General features: G+C 38.9%; 1 protein-coding gene across 1 annotated transcript in view; it reads left to right on the top strand.

Annotated features, from left to right (window-relative positions):
- Nucleotides 1-4,071: 4,071 nt before the first annotated feature.
- The window catches only part of PIKFYVE (phosphoinositide kinase, FYVE-type zinc finger containing), a gene marked incomplete at its 5' end in the record, with an annotated part of 67,830 nt that continues 52,178 nt past the window's right edge, over nt 4,072-19,723 (top strand). The window contains 9 exons of the mRNA XM_081095226.1: nt 4,072-4,243; nt 6,144-6,296; nt 6,558-6,590; nt 9,810-9,928; nt 10,532-10,703; nt 12,499-12,706; nt 14,749-14,838; nt 17,573-17,711; nt 19,066-19,223. Coding sequence (XP_080951352.1) covers nt 4,072-4,243; nt 6,144-6,296; nt 6,558-6,590; nt 9,810-9,928; nt 10,532-10,703; nt 12,499-12,706; nt 14,749-14,838; nt 17,573-17,711; nt 19,066-19,223 — 1,244 coding nt within the window. The remainder of the gene's footprint in view (nt 4,244-6,143; nt 6,297-6,557; nt 6,591-9,809; nt 9,929-10,531; nt 10,704-12,498; nt 12,707-14,748; nt 14,839-17,572; nt 17,712-19,065; nt 19,224-19,723) is intronic.

Here is a 19,723-nt window from a genome sequence, read left to right on the forward strand (position 1 = left end):
CGGAGGGGAAGGCGAGAGCTGCGGTTCCCCGACGGCGGCTGGAGGCCGGGCTGCGCCCGCGGCTGGGCAGGGGCGGGCCGAGGACCCGTGCCCGCTGGTAGCCGGCTCCCCTGATTCCCGGGCTGCCCCCGGTCATGTGAGGATGGAGGGGAGCCGGGTGGGGCTGTTCTGGAAGAGGTTTCCTTGGAAACGGGAAGTTACCGCGTCCTGCGTCCCTAACTGAGCCTGTTTGGGGTGCGCAGCCCAGTTCCTCCTCCCGCCGGTGGATGCGCTCTGGATCTGTGTGTTAGGGGGCCCCCCTGGACTCGGAAAGAAAGTTCCTGGGCTGCAGAAAGGACAGCAGCAGGGGGTTCACAGGTGTGGACGCCTCCTTCAGTGCCCGCCTCGCTCTCTGAGGCTGTTCCGTCTCTGCCGTGCTTCACAGTCTAAGACAGTGGTTCTCAACCTTCCTATTGCCGCGACCCTTTAATACAGTTCCTCGTGTTGTGGTGACCCCCAACCATAACATTATTTTCGTTGCTACTTCATAACTGTAATGTTGCTGCTGTTATGAATCGTCATGTAAATATCTGATATGCAGGATGTATTTTCGTTGTTACAAATTGAACATAATTAAAGCGTAGTGATTAATCACAAAAACAATATGTAATTATATATGTGTTTTTCGATGGTCTTAGGCGATCCCTGTGAAAGGGTCGTTCGACCCCCAAAGGGCCGCGACCCACAGGTTGAGAACCATTGGTCTCGAGGAGACTTGATTTCCCAGCTAGGAGTTGTTCCCAGCAAGAGGGTGAGACTGGGATGTGATAGGCATTTTTAAGGAATTAAGGTTCTTTTGTCTAATAGAGAGACTGTTCTTAAGACATTCCAGAAATAGGAGAAATGCTGGGATTCTGTGTAAAGCAAGTTATGTATCGTGTCTGTATCTGTTGAATGATCATGTGTTGATTCAGTGCATCCTCTGTTGTAAAATTAGTACGCTATGGACAGTACAGGTAGTTGATTGGTACATTGCACTGTCTTATTTCTGATTTATTTGCATCTTATTTCTGACTTACTAGAATCTTGTTTCTGATTTACTTGAATCTCGTTTTCTGCCACTCCAAAAATTCCCACTCCATCAGGATTCTTAGAAAAACACATTCTTGGTGTCTGGCATTTGGGTTTGTGGCAAAGATTGAGAAGGTTAAGTCTCTTCTGTAGAGCCAGACTACTTTCCTGTCCTGAATCCTCCCCTTTTCTTTTTGGGATGAGTAATACGGATCACGTTGTGGTTTTCCTTTAGTGTTTCTGTTGGCCTGGAGATCAAAAGTTGAACAACAACAAAAAATCTTCGTTAATGAAGACTAACATTTCTGATATTCAGCTGTCTGACATTATTAGATGTGTTTTGAAAAAACTACTTGGAAGCCCTGGCCGAATTGCTCAGTTGGTTAGAGCGTTGTCCTGATATGCCAAGGTTTTGGATTCCATCCCTGGTCAGGGCACATACAAGAATCAACCAATGAAAGCATAAATAAGTGGAACAACAAATCTCTCTCTCTCTAATCAATTTTTAAAAATTTAAAAAATACTTGAAATGACGACTGATATTTGGATCTTTTTTATGTGCAGAAATTTTGATATTGGCTGGCAGATTTGGTTTATTTTCTACATTTTAATACCTGATTAGCCCTTCAGGCTGGCTTAAGCAACAAGAGAGTGTGAAGTAGGCCTGCAAATAATCAATAGCAGCCTTCCAATGAGAAGAGGCAAAGCAAGTACTGGTGATACATGGATGAATAGGTTAATACTTTTAATTACCGATCAGTCAGGAAAGAGTCCTAGTTTATTTCAGAGACAGTTGTTAAGCTACCAGAGAATAAGAGTTGTAAGGTAGGTGTGTTTTCCCCCCCAGAATCCTGATGGCATTATTTAATTTTTAAATTAACTCTGTGGTTGTATTTATATTTCACATACTACATTTGATGAGTGTTTTCATGGTAATTTTTATCCTCACACCTCTCTAGCTAACTAAAGAGTGGGTGACTCTTAAAAGTAATGCTAGGACTCTGGGCAGACTGCTAACTCTGCTTCTGATGGTACTTTTGTCAAAGTAGAATGCATGTAGGCTGATTTCCGAGTCCTGAGGCTTATTGCCATTACATTATTCTTTCTTTTCAAGTACTTCCACCCCCCTGTTTTTGAAATTTACATTTGATCAGTCTCCAGCTTTTTTACTAATCCTTTATGGGAAAATATGGATTGTCACGACACTTGGAAAGGATTGCTGACTGGGCTCCCCAATAGAAGATGATGATAAAGAGGTTCCTTCCCTCTCTCCTCCCCCCTCTTCGCTCCCTCCTCTTCTCCCTCTGCTCCTTCCTCTTCCTCCTTTCCTTTTCCCCTCCCTCCATTTCAATAAACATTTACTGCCAAAATTCCGTTCAAGTCAGTGGTTTCAATTCTGTTTTGTTTAATTTATTAAGTAAATTATTAATCAGGCAACATCTTGAGTGATTAGAATTCAGAATGGCTGGATTTGGAAATCTGTGTCTTTAGACTTCTTTAGAGCAAGTCATTTTGCTCTGAAGAAGTACTCTGGCTGAACCTGGGCTTTGGTTACAGCTCTCCCACTGACTAGTTGTGTGACTCTCAGGAAAGTTGTTTTAGGCTCAGTGTCCGTCAGTTCCCTCAAAGGTAAAACACAGTAATAAGGCCAGTTCTGTACACCTTTCAGGATTTTTGTAACAACTAAATGAGATGGTAAATATGATTTTGAAAGTGAAAACATTTTATAAGGGTATAATGTCCTCTTTGTAAAGTTTAAATTAGATGACAAAACGATAGCACTTTAATGACTAGAGTTATGCATAGTTCATGGTTCTTCCCTTTTATGTGAAGTATTAATCAATATGGCAGGAAATAGACATCAGTGCCTTTCTCTAACTTCCATCTGGTGATCTGGTTACCTTCATTCACTAGTACTGCTTTGGTTTAACTAGGAATTTTGGTTAGTGCCTGGGAGGAAGATGATGGGGAACAGCTTGTTGATTTGGTTAGTCCCAAGGTGTGGAGGCATAGCTTGAGGTAATTTTTGAGTTGTTTTCTTTTAAAATACATTTTTATTGATTTCAGAGAGGAAGGGAGAGGGAGAGGGAGCAGGAGAAACAGCAATGATGAAAGAGAATCATTGATTGGCTGCCTCCTGTACGCCCCCTACTGGGGTTCGAGCCCACAACCTGGGCATGTGCCCTTGATGGGACCCTTTAGTCCGCAGGCCGACGCTCTGTCCACTGAGCCAAACCCTCTAGGACTGAGGTTTTTTAAAGTGTCGCTATGGGATGACTATTTCATTTTCTTGGAAATAGTTACCCTTTATAGTTTTTTAAAAGAAAAATTTGAAGTGAGTCAAATAACGCTTTTAGGAATTTATATGCTGTGTAAAACTGGTTTCCTCCCATAACATAAAAAAAAAGCTATCAAATATCTCTCCAAAAAACTTAAAAATGAAAAAGATAAACTATATAAAAATGCATTTTATTTCTTTTTACCTATTCACACTTATGCCCTGCTTCTAATTTTTAAATACTTTCGATAATTTCTGTAATTTGAATAGCAGTGTTGACATTAGATTGGCTATATAATCATGATTTTAGGTGAGTGAGATTTATTTATGATCCAGGGGTGGGCAAACTTTTTGACTCGAGGGCCACAATGGGTTCTTAAACTGGACCGGAGGGCCGGAACAAAAGCATGGATGGAGTGTTTGTGTGAACTAATATAAATTCAAAGTAAACATCATTACATAAAAGGGTACGGTCTTTTTTTTTTTTTTTTTAGTTTTATTCATTTCAAACGGGCCGGATCCGGCCCGCGGGCCGTAGTTTGCCCACGGCTGATAGAATCTAGATAGAGCATCGAGTTTTCAAGCCTTAATTTGTAGTTTGTGCTAAGCTATATGATTTATTTACTCTGGTTTTCATAGTCTGAATTTTCAGTTATTTAGGGATGCTGTCTGTAATTAACGCTTGGGCTTCCTGAGGAACCTTATATCTTGTGCTTCTTTCTTTCATTTTTTAGACTCATGAAATGGCCACAGATGATAAGACTTCCCCAACATTGGACTCTGCCAATGACCTGCCTCGATCTCCAACTAGTCCTTCGCATCTCACACACTTTAAACCTTTGACTCCTGATCAGGACGAACCTCCTTTTAAATCAGCGTATAGTTCTTTTGTAAATCTCTTTCGATTTAACAAAGGTAAGACTTATTCTTAAAGATTAGAGAACCTACAATTTTGATTCTCTGAAATTCTCTTGTTCAGGTTTCATCTTGTGTCTTTGCAAGAGGGTAAATTATTAACAAGGAGAGAGCTTTAATCATAGGTCACAGATTTACTGCCTAAGAGAAAGCTAGAATTTTCACTGTAATATTATTATTTATTGGTAAGTGAATATCTGAATAAATGTTAAAAGAAGGTCCCTTTTTAAAGTGTCTCCCCCCCCCCCCACACACACACCCTCTTTTTTTTTTTATTATGTTTCAACTTCTTAAGTTCACAGAATGAACTTTGTTCTTTTAGGGATTAATAGCCAAAACATTTTTAATTAAAGCAATGAAACTAAAAGAATCAGCACATGGGAAAAAAAGTTATTTTGTTTTTTCAAAAATGGAAACTATCGTAAGGCCTGTTGTTGACCTAAACCCATTTGGTAAGGTGAAAATGTAATGCTATCAAATTAAAAGATACTTTCAAAGTGAACTCTTTTTATATATTTTTTACCAGAAAGAAAAGTTAAGAAAACATGGCCTACATTTTTTGCTTTATATTTGGCTATATTATTTGAGGTGGATTAAGAAATAAACCCTTTTGTTGTAAGGAATTTGGGGGGGGTTAATAGTTTAAGTAGAAATTTTAATAGTATTAACTGACTTTTATTAGTAGTCATGCTTAAAGCTCTGTAAAAAATGCTAGCCCATTTTTAATTTTTTAAAAACCTCCTACAGATTTATTTATTTATTTATTGTTAACCTCTCTAACAGATAAATGGGTACTTTTCCATTTATCTGTTAGAGAGAGTGGAAGAGAGTGAAAGACTGAGAGAAACATTGATGTGAAAGAAACACATCGATTGGCTGCCTCCTGCATGTGCCCTGACCAGACCGGCAGGACTGGGCTGTGCCAGGGAGGAGGAGCCTGCAACCAAGGTATATGCCCTTGACCAGCATCAACCAGGGACCTTCAGTCTGCAGGCCGACGCTCTATCCACAGCCAAATTGGCTAGGGCTAGCCCATTTTCTAGACCGGCGGTTCTCAACTTGTGGGTCGCGACCCCTTTGGGAGTCGAACGACCCTTTCACAAGGGTCGCCTAAGACCATCGGAAAAGACATATGTAATTACAGATTGTTTTTGTGATTAATCACTATGCTTTAATTATGTTCAATTTGTAACAATAAAATTGGGGGTCACCACAACCTGAGGAACTGTATTAAAGGGTCACAGCATTAGGAAGGTTGAGAACCACTGTTCTAGACAGTTTAGAAAAATAAGCTATTGTTTAGAATAGTTTTAGATTTACAGAAAAATTGAGAAAATAGTACAGAGAGTTCTCATATACCCCACATCCAGTTTCTTTTATTAACAACTTACGTTAGTATGATACATTATTAAAATTAATAAATGAACAACTATTGATATATTATTAATTAAAGTATGTATTTTACTCATATGTCTTCAGCTTTTACCTAATGTCCTGTCAGGAGACCACATTATATTTAGTCATCATAAGATAATCTTTTTATTTAGCAAATGTTTATTGACCACCTACTATCCACTGGGTACTGCTTTAATAGCACAAGGGATCTGATTTATCCCATAAACAAAACAGACCCTTTCCAAAATCTATGCCTTTGTGTGAAGCTTGCATTCTATATTCTTTAATATGTTCAAGATATTTCTAATGAAAACTGAAACAAACTGAAGATCACATATACCCGGGATGTAATTTGGCCACTTCTTTGGATTTTTTAAAAAATCCTACTTTTTAATTATGCATGTAATACATATATACATTCCTTCCTGAAAGACTTCAGCTATTTCCTTCTCTCTGCTGAACTCTCTCGTCTTTCACAATAACGCCAAGCTTTCCTTTGCCACAGAGAGAGCCGAAGGGGGCCAGGGTGAGCAGCAGCCTCTAAGTGGAAGTTGGGCCAGCCCTCAGCTTCCTTCAAGAGCACAGTCTGTGAGGTCACCTACACCTTATAAAAAACAGCTTAATGAGCAACTCCAGCGGCGATCTGCAACAGTATTAGGTAAGACAGTGTTTTTACTTCATTCTTCTCTGTGCTTTAGATTTTTCCACAGTCATTGTTTCCCAGGTTGCTTTTGACTTAACTTTTCTGCAGTTTGCAATAGTCAGGTACGCTTCAGAATTAATGAAACTGTTGCCTAGATAGTGAAAGAATTTGTAGATACCTAAAAAAATTTCTTAAACATTTTATTAAACTTTAATTTAGGCTGGGCAGAAACCTCTTGACTGTTTTTTGATTAATTACTTGCTTGGGTTTCAGCAGAGAACAGTTTGCCACATCCCCAGGAGAACACAGGTTAGTTCTGCTTTGTGAATGAACCCTGCATCTACTCATGGGATGGCTAGTGTAATGTGATGTGCATGCCTCTGGCTGCAGAACTCTACCAACTCCATTAATGGGCTGCCACGGGCTCTTGGCCTTCTGTCCTTGTTGGGGTGCAAACTGTCAGTGTGGCTGGATAAGCTGAGCTCCTCTTGCCTGTATGTTGTCCGTCCCGGGCTACTCCATCATCATCTCATTCATTTTCATGCTTTTCCGATGAGTATAGGCTGGGAATCAGTGCCTGAATTGAGAGGCTATCGATATAGTGAGTTGTTTTATGCTTTATTTTTGTTGGATTATTAAACTCAGTGAAGTGGTTTGCCCAGCTCAAGGTGACAGAAGAAAGGCAGTGAGAGGTAGCATAATAGAGGGTAAGGGGTACAGCATTGGAAATCAAGTGTCTTTGAACGTCAGATCCTCGTCTTGTCTGCCAGCCTCCTCCATGAGATCCTCGAGTGAAAGATAGGCAGGTGCAGGTCATGGTGGTTGTCAGGAGGATGTTTTATTGCTAACTGAGACTTGGTTTAGAACCTTCAGGTGGGATGGGAGGAGGAGGAGGAGAAACCAAGCAGAAGAGTTGCCCTCTGGGGACTGGAACAGAGCTGGCTGCATCACCCCGCGTATTTCCCAGGCCAGAGAGCCTCAGCCGGGGTTACGGCAGCATCTGGGAGGAAGAATCAGAAGGTGGAAGGGGAGAGGGAGAATGGAGCTCTCCTTTTACCTCAAGGAATGGAAGGGAAGAGACTGTCCCCACTTTAACCTCGAACCTCAGTGAACTCTCCTTAGCCCTTGAAGCTGACCGTGCAACACGCCTGTTCTTGTTGAGGTAGCACTTTTCACTAAAGCCCATGCTGAATTAAGCATAGGATATCTTCTTTTGTAAAACTGAGGAGTCGGACTAGAATTTCATCGTTGAGGGGTTACCAAATCTTGCTTTGGTGTTTTGATAAACTTGAATTTAAGTATCAGCAGGTGGAGCCTATAATGTCTGGTTTGCTGCAGTCCCCACCATTCCTTATTATTTTGTACCAGGTGCACTTGATTCTTTTATTCTACCCTACCTGCTAGAGCAGCGGTCGCCAACCTTTCTGGTCCGCGGACCACCTGTTGGCGACCGCTGTGCTAGACGCTCAGAAACCGGGACTGTCTGACCAACCAAGTTCCTTTTCCTGTTACAAGGCTGTCATTCCACAATATACTAGCTCTATGACCAAGGGAAAACCATTTAATTTTCTAATACTGGCTTTACAAGAGGTGCAGCTAAGGTTGTTTACCTAATGGCAGAGTGCTAGACCAGTGTTTCCCTCAGGGCTCTTTCATCTTCATCTGGGAGCTCTGGTTCTCTTGGTTTCAGGAACAGACACTGCTGTTCCTTTCCTAGTGGCCGATGCTTTTAGTACCCTCTCACTCCTAACTGGCTAAATGCAAGGGGCTTCACAATTAATTGTTTGTTGCCTGTGCATGAGAGCATAACCGTTATGATTCTAACAGCTTCATCTGTCTCTTTTCCAACTAATAAATCATGGAGAGTTGCTTTATATTGTGATACTAAAAAAAGTGATCATTCTTAATACTCATACTCCCCCCCCCCCCCAGAATCTTTTAAAGAAAAATTTATTGATTGATTGAAAATATATTTTATTCATTTTTCACAGAGAGGAAGGGAGAGGGAGAGAGAGCTAGAAACATCGATGAGAGAGAAACATAAATCAGCTGCCTCCTGCACACCCCCCACTGGGGATGTGCCCACAACCCAGGTACATGCCCTTGACCGGAATCGAACCTGGGACCTTTCAGTCCGCAGGCCGACGCTCTATCCACTGAGCCAAACCGGTTTCGGCTTAAAATGTATTTTATTGATTTTTTACAGAGAGGAAGGGAGAGGGATAGAGATTCAGAAACACTGATGAGAGAGAAACATTAATCAGCTGCCTCCTGCACACCCCCTACTGGGGATGTGCCCCCAACCAAGGTACATGCCCCTGACCAGAATTGAACCCGGGACCCCTCAGTCCGCAGAACGATGCTCTATCCACTGAGCCAAACTGGTTAGGGCTGGACTTTGGTTATTGATAGGCCTGGCTCTAGTAGTGCTATTTTAAGTGTAAGTGGTGCCCTCCAGTGTGGAGCTGTAGGGGCAGGGAGGTAGCAGAGAGGGTGGCATCGGCATTCTAGCAATTCTTCGGCAGTTTTCATCTGCTCGGACACTGGTGAAGGAAAGTCCATGGGTAAATGACCATCCTGGGTGTTCTCAGGTCTGTCCGCCTCTTTGGGACTGGGCTGTTCAATTCCGTGCTGAGCATCTGTGAGGCTTTGGACACGTGGTCTGCAGACTGAACTGAGCTGCTCAGCCCTGTTGCTGTGTTGTTGTTTTTAAATAATTTTAAAAAATATTTCTGTTGATTTCAGAGAGGAAGGGAGAGGGAAAGAGAGGGAGAAACATCAATGATGAGAGAGAATCATTGATCGGCTGCCTCTTGCACACACCCCCACTGGGGATTGAGCCCTGACCAGGAATTAAACCCTGACCTCCAGGTTCATAGGTCAGCACTCAACCACTGAGCCGTGCGGGCTGGGCTGTTGCTGTTTAATGTAGAGACTAAATTAGGTTAACTCACTGGGATTGCTTTTTCTTCTGCTAAATTTCTAGCTGGTGTTTGCTATGGCTTGGGATCAAAGGGCCCAAGAAATCACTCATGAATTTTGGGCCCTGTAAGCAAGTCTCCCATTCCAGGCCTCAAACATTGGCCTCAGACAGTGCTTATCTTAGGTAGCCTTACTTGCTTGTGAAGTAGTGTTTTATGTGGTAATATAAAAACACCATTGAAAGAAACACTTTGAACGCCTCTTACCTTTCTTTATAAAGACTAGTTTTAACTCAATCCATATCACTGGCGGTGAGAACATAAGTATATACTAACTAGAGGCCCGATGCATGAAATTCGTGCAAGAGTAGGCCTTCTTTCCCCCGGCTGCTGGCAACAGCTTCCCTCTGGCACCTGGGACCCGGCTTCCTTCGAAGCCCCGGCTTCATCCAGAAGGTCGCCTGGAAGGATGTCCGGTCTAATTAGCATATTACACTTTTATTATAGATAATTTGAGGCACTGCGCATCACCTATATACCTTGTGTTGCATAGATACTGAAGACTATTTACAAGGTTCTTTTTATTTTTTTGGTTAATCTGACTCAGAAACAAGAAGGAAAGCAGAACCTACCTTTGGAGGTCATGACCCTCGTACAGCCGTTCAGCTTCGAAGCCTCAGCACAGTATTAAAACGCCTCAAGGAAATCATGGAGGGGAAAAGCCAGGTACAGTCTAAGGGCTTTGGAAGATACTTATTAAGCCCTTATATGGGTTCATACCATACTCACTGAAAATGGCATAATGTCCTTGAAATCAAGTTCAGTTAGTACTTAATTTTAATTGATCACGTTCCCCTCTTTATAGTTAGATGTTCTTTTGTTTTCTGTTCAAAACACAATAAAAAGCTTTATTATTTGTGTGAAGTTTAGGGGTCAAGCTCCTTTTTTCCCCTCATTGCTGTCCAGTGGGACCCAGCATCATGTTTGAAAAGACCATCCTTCACTGAATGCATTATAAATCTTGTCAAGTCCATAGATATGTGTGTGAGGATGTGCTAGTCTCTCTTTTCTGCTCCATAGCTTCATTTTTTTCTATTCTTGAACTAATATTCTAAAATTATTGTAGCTTTACATGATGGTTGGTCATGTAAGTCCTTCAGTTTTGTTTAAGATTGTCATGGTCAGTTTGGCTCTTTCCATTTCCATATGAATTCTAGGAGTAGCTTTTCAATTTCTACAAAAGAAGCTGTATAAAATTTTGGTTAGCATTGTGTTTGCTATTGAATCTTCATCAGTATTTTCAAGAAGCCTTCACATATTTTGTTACAGGATAGTGACCTGAAGCAATACTGGATGCCAGATAGCCAATGTAAGGAGTGCTATGACTGCAGTGAGAAGTTTACAACCTTTAGGCGCAGACACCATTGCCGACTGTGTGGGCAGATATTCTGCAGTCGTTGCTGTAATCAAGAAATCCCGGGAAAATTTATGGGCTATACAGGTAAATGCATTTTATTGACAGTCTTACAATTTTTAAACATTCATAAGTATAAAATAGTTATAATACAGACTGATTTTAAGCTAATTTTTATTTTGGGCTTAATGTGTGAGCCATGGAGAACACGGAGGTCAGAGACAGCTTTGCTTTTAAAGGCTTCACAGTTGAATAACCAAGTAGATGGGAATGTTTATAAATAAGTAGAGTATCAGACAGGGAATCATAGATGCTATCAGAAAACCCTAGGGGCATTAACGTTTATTACACAAGGTGGTTAGAGTAGGGTACTTATGAGTTTATATTACCATGAGAGTTTTCATTTTATAAAATACAGATTTTCTTTGAGTATATGACTGTGCTTTAGTAAATTGCATTTCTCATTCTTTCATAAGTTTTAGCAATGTAGGAATTTTAATTATTTGTTGAAGCAGAAAAAACTAAACAATAGTGTGTGGATTTATACAGTGATTTTTGAAAGTGGAAAGTGGGCAGAGGGCACCCAAATGAACACACTCTAAGCATCTCATGTTATTTTCATTATCATGTAGATTTTCCTTTTGGCTTTATTTACTTCTTTTTTTACCTAAACTGCTACAGGGTTTTAGACCTGAATTATCTTTCATCCAGATTATGGCTATAGCCTTTAAAAAGATTTTTTTACCATTAGTTTTTTTCTACCTGTAATTCACTTTCCATACTCTAGCTGGTATTCTTAAATTAAGTTAAATGCTAATTTGATCATGTCAGGGTATTCCCTGCCTAAAACCCTTTCAGAAATCCTATTACCCGCAGGATAAAATCCTGTTGTCTTAATATGGTTTGTGTGTTAGTTTTCTAGGACGGTCATAACAAAATATTACAAACTAAGCAAAATGTTAATTTTGCTTAAAATACATGCATAATTTAATAAAACTGAGTACTATATTAGTAGTCTTAAAATGAAAAAAATAAAACAAATAAATTATACTTGGTAATAATTATAGTAAAAGTTGACTAAGAAATCTTTCTGTTCTATCGTAGCACTTTTCTAATGTTAATGCTAAAAAATTTAAGGTTGAATTGTTAAATAACATGTTACTTGTAAAGTTTAATTACCTTACCTCCTTTTTTAGTGTACTAAAATATGAAATAACACAAATAATTGTTACAGAAAAAACAGTAGAAATGAAAACTTACATTTGGGCAGAACTATACCCTAAATAAAATTACAACATTTAAAAGTATTAAATAACCTAGTTGTTTGTCCTCCCAAGAATATTTTATTTCCATTCTAACTTTCACTTTAAGAGTTTTCTTAACAATCCCCCTTCCCCATATTTCCTATTATTTATTTTAAAACAATGCCCCCTTGTGGAGGCTACTCTTCGGGGCTTCACAATAGAGACCCAGGTATCATATTTTTCTTCCTTACTTTTTGCTTGTGGAAAATACGTTGTTTCCATTTGTGTTGGTTTATTTATTTAATTTTTTTTTTTTCTTGAACCTTCTGTCCCACATTTTACTTTTTGAACCTAGAAAAATACTTTTAATCAGAATTTTCTATCTACTATTATTGAGTGATTTTTTTAAATTTGTTATAAACACTTGAGGTAATTTGTATACTTGAATTTATCATATGATGGTTTTTAAAGTATATAACTGAGCTAACAATTATTTTACTTTGTTAAAAATATTTTTTGGTCCTTACTTAAAGACGTTTTCCTTTTATTATATTAACTATTGATCCAAAGATTTAATACATCTGTTAAGTAATACATTGTTGTTATCTTTTACTTACTTTTTTCTTTTTCCTTTCTAGGGGACCTCCGAGCTTGCACTTACTGTAGAAAAATAGCCTTAAGTTATGCACACTCCACAGACAGTAATTCCATTGGGGAAGACTTGAGTGCTCTTTCAGATTCTGCCTCCTCATTGTCTGTACTTGATCCTGGTGAGCCCCGAACACCTGTTGGGAGTAGAAAAGCCAGTCGCAACATATTTTTAGAGGATGACTTTGCCTGGCAAAGGTACTGTCACTTAAATATAATTTTATATTTGGGAAATACTGATAGTCTTGTGCCCTGTGAGTGCTTTTAGTTTAACATTTACCTTCTTTGAATTGTTAACTAAAAGCACTTTGAGTCGTTTCCTGCATATTCCTATTTTATCCTTTTTGTTTGGCTTGTCTCCAGAAGGATCACAGAGGATGTTTATGGGCAGTGATTATAATGACTAGTTAAAATGTCAAGAGGAGAGATTATGTATCTTACTCATTCACTGTTTTGTCCCTGACACCAAGAACAGTATGAGACCGATGTATGATCTAGATAATATTTGTTGAATAGACAATAGAAGTTTAGGTCAATAATTTCTAATGTAGTCTTCTTATGAGAGTATTCATAAGATTTATAGTCGTAATATTTCAAATGAAATTAGATTATTTTCCTTCCTTGGGAACAGTTCATGTTTTTCCATCTGTCTAAATATGCTACACTGCCTGGTAGTGGAGGAAGTTACCAACTTTTTCTTGGAAGTTATCTGGAATTGTTTGAATTAGAATGCTAGATTCACCAGTTTCTGAGTTTTTTTTCAGCTAAATTGTTTTTTGTGTGCATAATACCAATGTGGCCATGTTAAAGAGCTTAGAGTTTTAACTAATATCTTTCTGATTAGTGGTTATTAAATTTATTACCCCTTAAGGGAGTGAGGAATTAGTATGTAACCAATGAATTTAAACAGTGGTCAAAATGAATGAATTACAGCTACATTTCACATATATGAATCTCAGGGACATAATGTAGAATAGAAAAGAAAGTCACATTTATATCCAGTAATTATTCTTTTTACATAATGTTAAAAATATACAGAATAAGCACACTGTCTAGGGATACCAACAATGGTTAATTTAAAGAAAAGAGACTGATAAATAGAAAATTTACAATGTTAGTTTCATTGAAGGCAGGGAGGGGGACGGCATTGGGTAGGAAAACACAAGCACTTGAAAGTCAGTGATAACGTTCTCTTAAATTGCTCAATGGTGCATTGGTGTTGGTGGCATCATGATTTTTTCTAATACATGTATATTTACTAGTAATATTTGTTGATTTCAGAGAGGAGGGAGAGGGAGAGAGAAATAGAAACATCAGTGATGAGAGAGAATCGTTGATTTGCTGCCTCCTGCACGCCCCACACTGGGGATCGAGCCTGCAACCCGGGCATGTGCCCTGACCGGGAATCAAACTGTGACCTCCTGGTTCATAGGTTGATGCTCAGCTACTGAGTCACGCCAGCTGGGCCATCATGATTCTTTATATGTTTCAGGTACTTTATACATTTTAAAGATTGATTCACATTTAATAAAACAAAACATAGGAATTCTTTAGTTCTTGCTTACTTTAGTTATAATGTCTTTTAATTGTACCTGGCCCTGTTGCGTGAGCCCAGAATTAGCAATACAATTTAATAAACCAGGTTTGAAAGCATCCTGAGAGATGTAGGATAGATGTTAAAGGTGGGATAATTTTAGGTTTTGTGCTAATTGTTAATGTTCACTCTTTTTTAGTCATCATATCTCTGCAGTAGACACTACTTTCTCCTCTTGACAGATGTAGATGCTGAGGTTCAGACGCAGTGTACCCAAGGTCACACAGCTAGTAAGAGGTGGCGCCTGCACTTGGACCTAGGTGTGTCTGGCTCTGTAGTGCTATTCCAGTGGGTCATGGCGACTGAGAAGAAAATACTTGAGCTCAGGATTTCCCCCCTAAGTCACTTCAGTATTGTATTATTCATGTGAGAAGGAGTTTTCTAAGTAGCTATCCAACCAATTTATTATTTTAATGGCATTCCATATACTTAATACATTCTGTTATCAGTCTTTTTGCATTTGATATACTTATGATAAAAACCATACTCTTCCCACTTTAATTAAAGGAAGGAAACAAAAAATGGCCCATAATCTCATTATTATAGTGGAAAACAATCTGTTTTTCAGTGTTAAAGCATTTCATTGAAATTGGGTTAGTTTGTTACTGTCCCAAATCTTCTCAAGTTTTTCCTTTTTTGTTTATAGTTTGATTCATCCAGAGTCCTCAAATACTTCTCTTTCAACAAGACTTGTATCTGTGCAAGAGGATGCTGGGAAATCTCCTGCTCGAAATAGGTAAGCTGCCAAGTGAAAACGCTGTATTCTGTGTCTGGTTTTCCTTCTTTTCATAGTAATGAGAAGAACAAACAGAAAAAAATGGGCAGGGTTGATTGCTACGCACTTTCTTAGCTCTAAAGTCTGAATTAAACTATCATTTCCTTTTTGCTAGTCAGCTCTCACTGTCTGAGTGGCTTATTTCTTCCGTTTTGTACTGGCTTCAGATCTTGGAACCAATACCCTCCTCTTCTAACTGGTGCAGAAATCCAGACAAGAGAACAGGAGTAGTGGGCCTGGCTGGTCATATTCTAGATATACTTTGATTGTAGTGCTAATAGGACTTACTAAACAATGGGAGGTAAAAGATGACTCAGGTTTTTGGCCTGAGTGGTTGGGATGATGGAATTGTCATATATTGAGATGGGGAAGACTTGGAGGAACAGTTTGGTTTTAGACATGCTGAATTTGAGATACCTTCTAGACATCCATGTGAGATGTCAAATAGTTCAGGAGAGAGTTGCAAGCTGGAGATACAAACTTGGGTGTTGGCATCATGTGGATGGTATTTAAAACATTGAACCAGGATGAAGATCATCAAATGAGTGAGTGTGCAAAGGGAGGAAATAAGGACCAAAGACTCGGGTTGGGGAAGTAAAGAGGAACCAGAAAAGGAGCCTGAGAAGGAGAGAGCAGTGACGATGTGAGGAAACCCTGGAAGTGTGTTGTCTTAGTAGCCAAGGGAAGACAGTTTTTCAAGGAGGGGGTTATCCTGCTCCTATGTCTGGTGAGAGGAGGAGTGGAATATGCCCATTGGATTGAACAATAATGTGTTGACCTTGATTGGCAATTTCAGTGGGTCCTCTGGGCTTCAAGAGAGATTGGAAGGAGGATTGGAGATAGGAGTTTTGATATAGCAGGGAGGGAAATGCAGAGAGATTTGGAGTTGAGACAGTTTTATAAAAGATGGGACAAATTACAGTGTTTCTGTTGGCATGTGAAGAAATACTGGTAGTGGTAGCTGTGCTAATTTACTATATGTCTCTGTGTTTTGAATTAATGCTAAGATTGATGTAAGTCTTTAGGAAAGTTGTAAATTAGTCAGTGAGTACTACCTCTAAGTAAAGTTTTAGTCAGCATTCTTACTACTAGGCTACTTATTATAATAATTCACAACAAAATTGACTGATTTTCAAAGTTATTCTTGTTGTCACTATATCAGAATATGTGTAGGGATGGTTAGAATGTTAGAGAAGCAGAATGCATGGGTAATGCACACATTGGAAAAGAGATTTTAATTAGTTGAATAAGACTGGCTACTTTTTACTAAAATAAAGATTAGAAATGAATAACTGATTATTTTTAAAAATATTGCTTATAGCCCTAGCCAGTTTGGCTCAGTGGATGAAGCCTTAGCCCAAGGACTGAAGGGTCCCCGGTTCGATTTCGGTCAAGGAGACATGCCTCAGTTGCAGGCTCAATCCCCAAGTCCTGGTCCATATGAGAGGCAACCATTCAGTGTGTCTCTCTCACATTAATGTTTTCTCTGTCTCTTCCCCCTTGATTCCACTCTCTCTAAAAATCAGTGGAAAAATATCCTCAGGTGAGGATTTTAAAAAAAAAAAAGGTTAAAAAAATTTTGCTTATATTATTTTAAAAGTATTTTTATCTTCATGTTGGTTTGAGTGAGACCTAGTTTTGAATGGCAGCCTGTTATTTATTAGCTGAGTTACCGTAGATAAATTACTTACTCTCCAATTCTTCGTTTTTTAAATCTGTAGAATGAATATAGTAGTATTTACTTCATGGAGTGCTGTGAGGATTAAATGAGGGAAGATACATATTCAGTAGACACTACTGAATGAGTATATAGTGTCTACTACACCATAGAAGCTTCTGCTTTTTATTCTTTATATGGAAGCTAAAATTGGGTTTCATTTTTTTCTAGGTAAAAGCTAACTAAATTTCTAGCTAAAATTTTTTTATAAAAGCTTGCTCAGTGCTATTGATACTCCACTTACAAGTCATTTATTTGGTAACTTTGCCAAGAAGCAAAATTAAGGATATTATGTAAGTACTCATACAAAAAGAGATGAAACACATTTTCACTAATTTTTTTATTGATTAAGTTCAAAATGTAATAATTGAGGACAATATTTTTAATATAGGTCTACTAATGAGAAGAAAGGAATTCTTTCTGGGGGGATAACATTTTGCTTAGTTGTGGTTCAAAGTTAGTGTTCCATGTCATCAGAACATTAGAGATGGTTAACTAAAAATATTCTTACCTCACTTAAAAATAGTTTTTATGCAAAAACTATTTGGCCTCTGGGCCATGTTTTCCTGTTCCTGATCTGCAAGATTACTTCTGCATTTAGACTATGATTCTTTATATTTCTCAGTTAAATAAAAATACTAATTTTCAGTATTTTAACAAGAAGAATTTATGTCTATTTCCTTTCAAATGTTATTGATGTATGAACTACATCTATAATGGTTTTCCTGTAGTCTTTCCATAGCGGCTCTCTTTGAAATTTGTCTTGTAATAATTTTAGACTAGCATAGAAGTTGGAAATATAGTGCAGAGAGTTTCTGGATGCTCTTCTCCTAGCTTTCCCCAATGATAACATCATACACAGCCATCAGAACTACTTTTACCAGTACCCTTAACATTGGCAAATAAGCATTTATCTAAAAATGAATTTATTGATGACAAATTTATGACTGTGTTTTCACTGTGTGTTTTTATTCCCAGATCAGCCAGCATTACTAACCTGTCACTGGATCGATCTGGTTCTCCCATGGTGCCTTCATATGAGACATCTGTCAGTCCCCAGGCTAACCGAACATATGTGAGGACAGAAACCAATGAGGATGAACGCAAAATTCTTCTGGTACTTGTCCAGTATCTTTGGCCCATAGCTAGTTTTGATCATAAAGAATGTTTACCTCTCTGATTTTTCTTCTTCTTTTTTTTTTTTTTGAAGAAACATACAGATGAAATAGCTAATTAGCATATAAATTACATAGGGAAATAATTAGCTAAAGTTTTTATTAGTATCAATTGAGAAATTGGTCAAGCATTCCATGCTCATATATTGCATTAATATTTTCTTGACCCCTTTCATCTGGCAAGATCAGAATTCAGGTGCCTACATAATGAGTGAGCTTAACTTTTAGTTAGGTCCCAGATTGCTATTTAAACTTTAAAACATGTTTCTCATGCACATGGAATGCCTTCAGACATTTAATACTGTATGTTTATATGAGATAATAATCAGTTGTTTATTGAATTTATCTGTGTGTAAAATACTGTGTTCAATCATAAGAATGACTCAAAGAAATGGAAGATATGGCTTCTGTCCTCAAGCTTCCAATTCAAAAGGTAGATAGGAGATCAGTGGGTAGGTCCTTAATAAGTAATACTTTAATTATATAAAAAAAGAAAGCTCATTAGTAGTGAGGGAGTCAGGAAAGAACTTAAACTGAAAGGCTTGGACTGGACCTGGAAGGATGGAATGGACTGGGGAAAGCAAACCTGATTTAAAAGTGTGAGGAAAGGTATAGAAGTGAGAATAAGCATGGCGTTTTTCATGGATTGAAGTAGAAGTAGTATTTATTAGTTGGGAGAGGGATTAAGTTGGAGTCTGTGGACAATGAGAATGGAAAGTTATTTGGGGCTAATAACTTCACTGGTGAAGAATTCAGTCTTTACAAGTTTAGATTTGAACCTGCAGGCACTGAGCAACATTGGAAGGTTTTCTGAGACAGGAGTCATCCATTGAAGGCCTTTCTTTAGGAAAAGTCACCTGGCAGTTGGGTGTAGGTGAGAATGGTGGGAATCGGGTGAAGGCTGCTAGAAACATTCACTCTAGATTAGTGTTACTGACTGTTCAGTTCCCTCCTTTGCCCCTCTCCTCAGAGGAGTATGAAATTTTGTACTAAATGACTAGGAGACTGATTTTATGTGCCATTGACTGAAAACACTCATTTGGGATAGTTGTTTTTTTGGGTGGGGTGGGATGGGGGATAGTAGGTTTTCAGGAGAAAAAGTTTTATTTGGAATTAGATGAGCTGAGTTTAAGCTTGCCTCATGCAGGTGGCATTTCTATTAAATCGTGTAAATTAGCTATACAAAGACACCTGAATTGAGTTTTTTCTTCTTAATCTAAAAATCACAAGAAAGAATTTGAAAAGGTATACAACATCCTACTCAGAAGTAATTACTTGCTTATAATGTGACTTCAGGACAGCGTTCAGTTGAAGGACCTGTGGAAAAAGATATGCCATCACAGCAGCGGAATGGAGTTTCAGGATCACAGGTACTGGCTGCGAACACATCCGAACTGCATCGTGGGGAAGGAACTAGTCAACTGGCTAATCCGAAATGGACACATCACTACAAGGTAATGCTCGCTTAAGAAAGAAAGCCTTGCCCTAACTAGTTTGGCTCACCAGATAGAGCTTCAGCCTGCGGACTCAAGGGTCCCAGGTTCGAGTCTGGTCAAGGGCATGTACCTTGGTTGCAGGCACATCCCCAGTAGGGAGTGTACAGGAGGCAGCTGATCAATGTTTCTCTCTCATCAATGTTTCTAACTCTCTATCCCTCTCCCTTCCTCTCTGTAAAAAATTCAATAAAATATATTAAAAAAAATAAAAATCATCATTCTCCCCTTAAAAAAAAAAAAGAAAGAAAGAAAGCCTTTTTGATACTATGTATTAACTAGAGGCCCTGTGCACAAACTCATGTACAGGCTGGGTCCAGCCAGCCCACCCAGATGGAGGCTGATCAGGCCAGGCTTTCGGGGGTGGGGTGGGGGGAGGGGCTGTGGGCAGTTGGCCAGCCAGCCCCACCCCCGATTGGGGTGGAAGGGGCCGATTCGGGGGGGGGGCTGCGGGGGAGGGG

The sequence above is a fragment of the Myotis nattereri genome, assembly GCF_964212035.1.
Source record: "Myotis nattereri genome assembly, chromosome: 7".
Taxonomy (NCBI): Eukaryota; Metazoa; Chordata; class Mammalia; order Chiroptera; family Vespertilionidae; genus Myotis; species Myotis nattereri.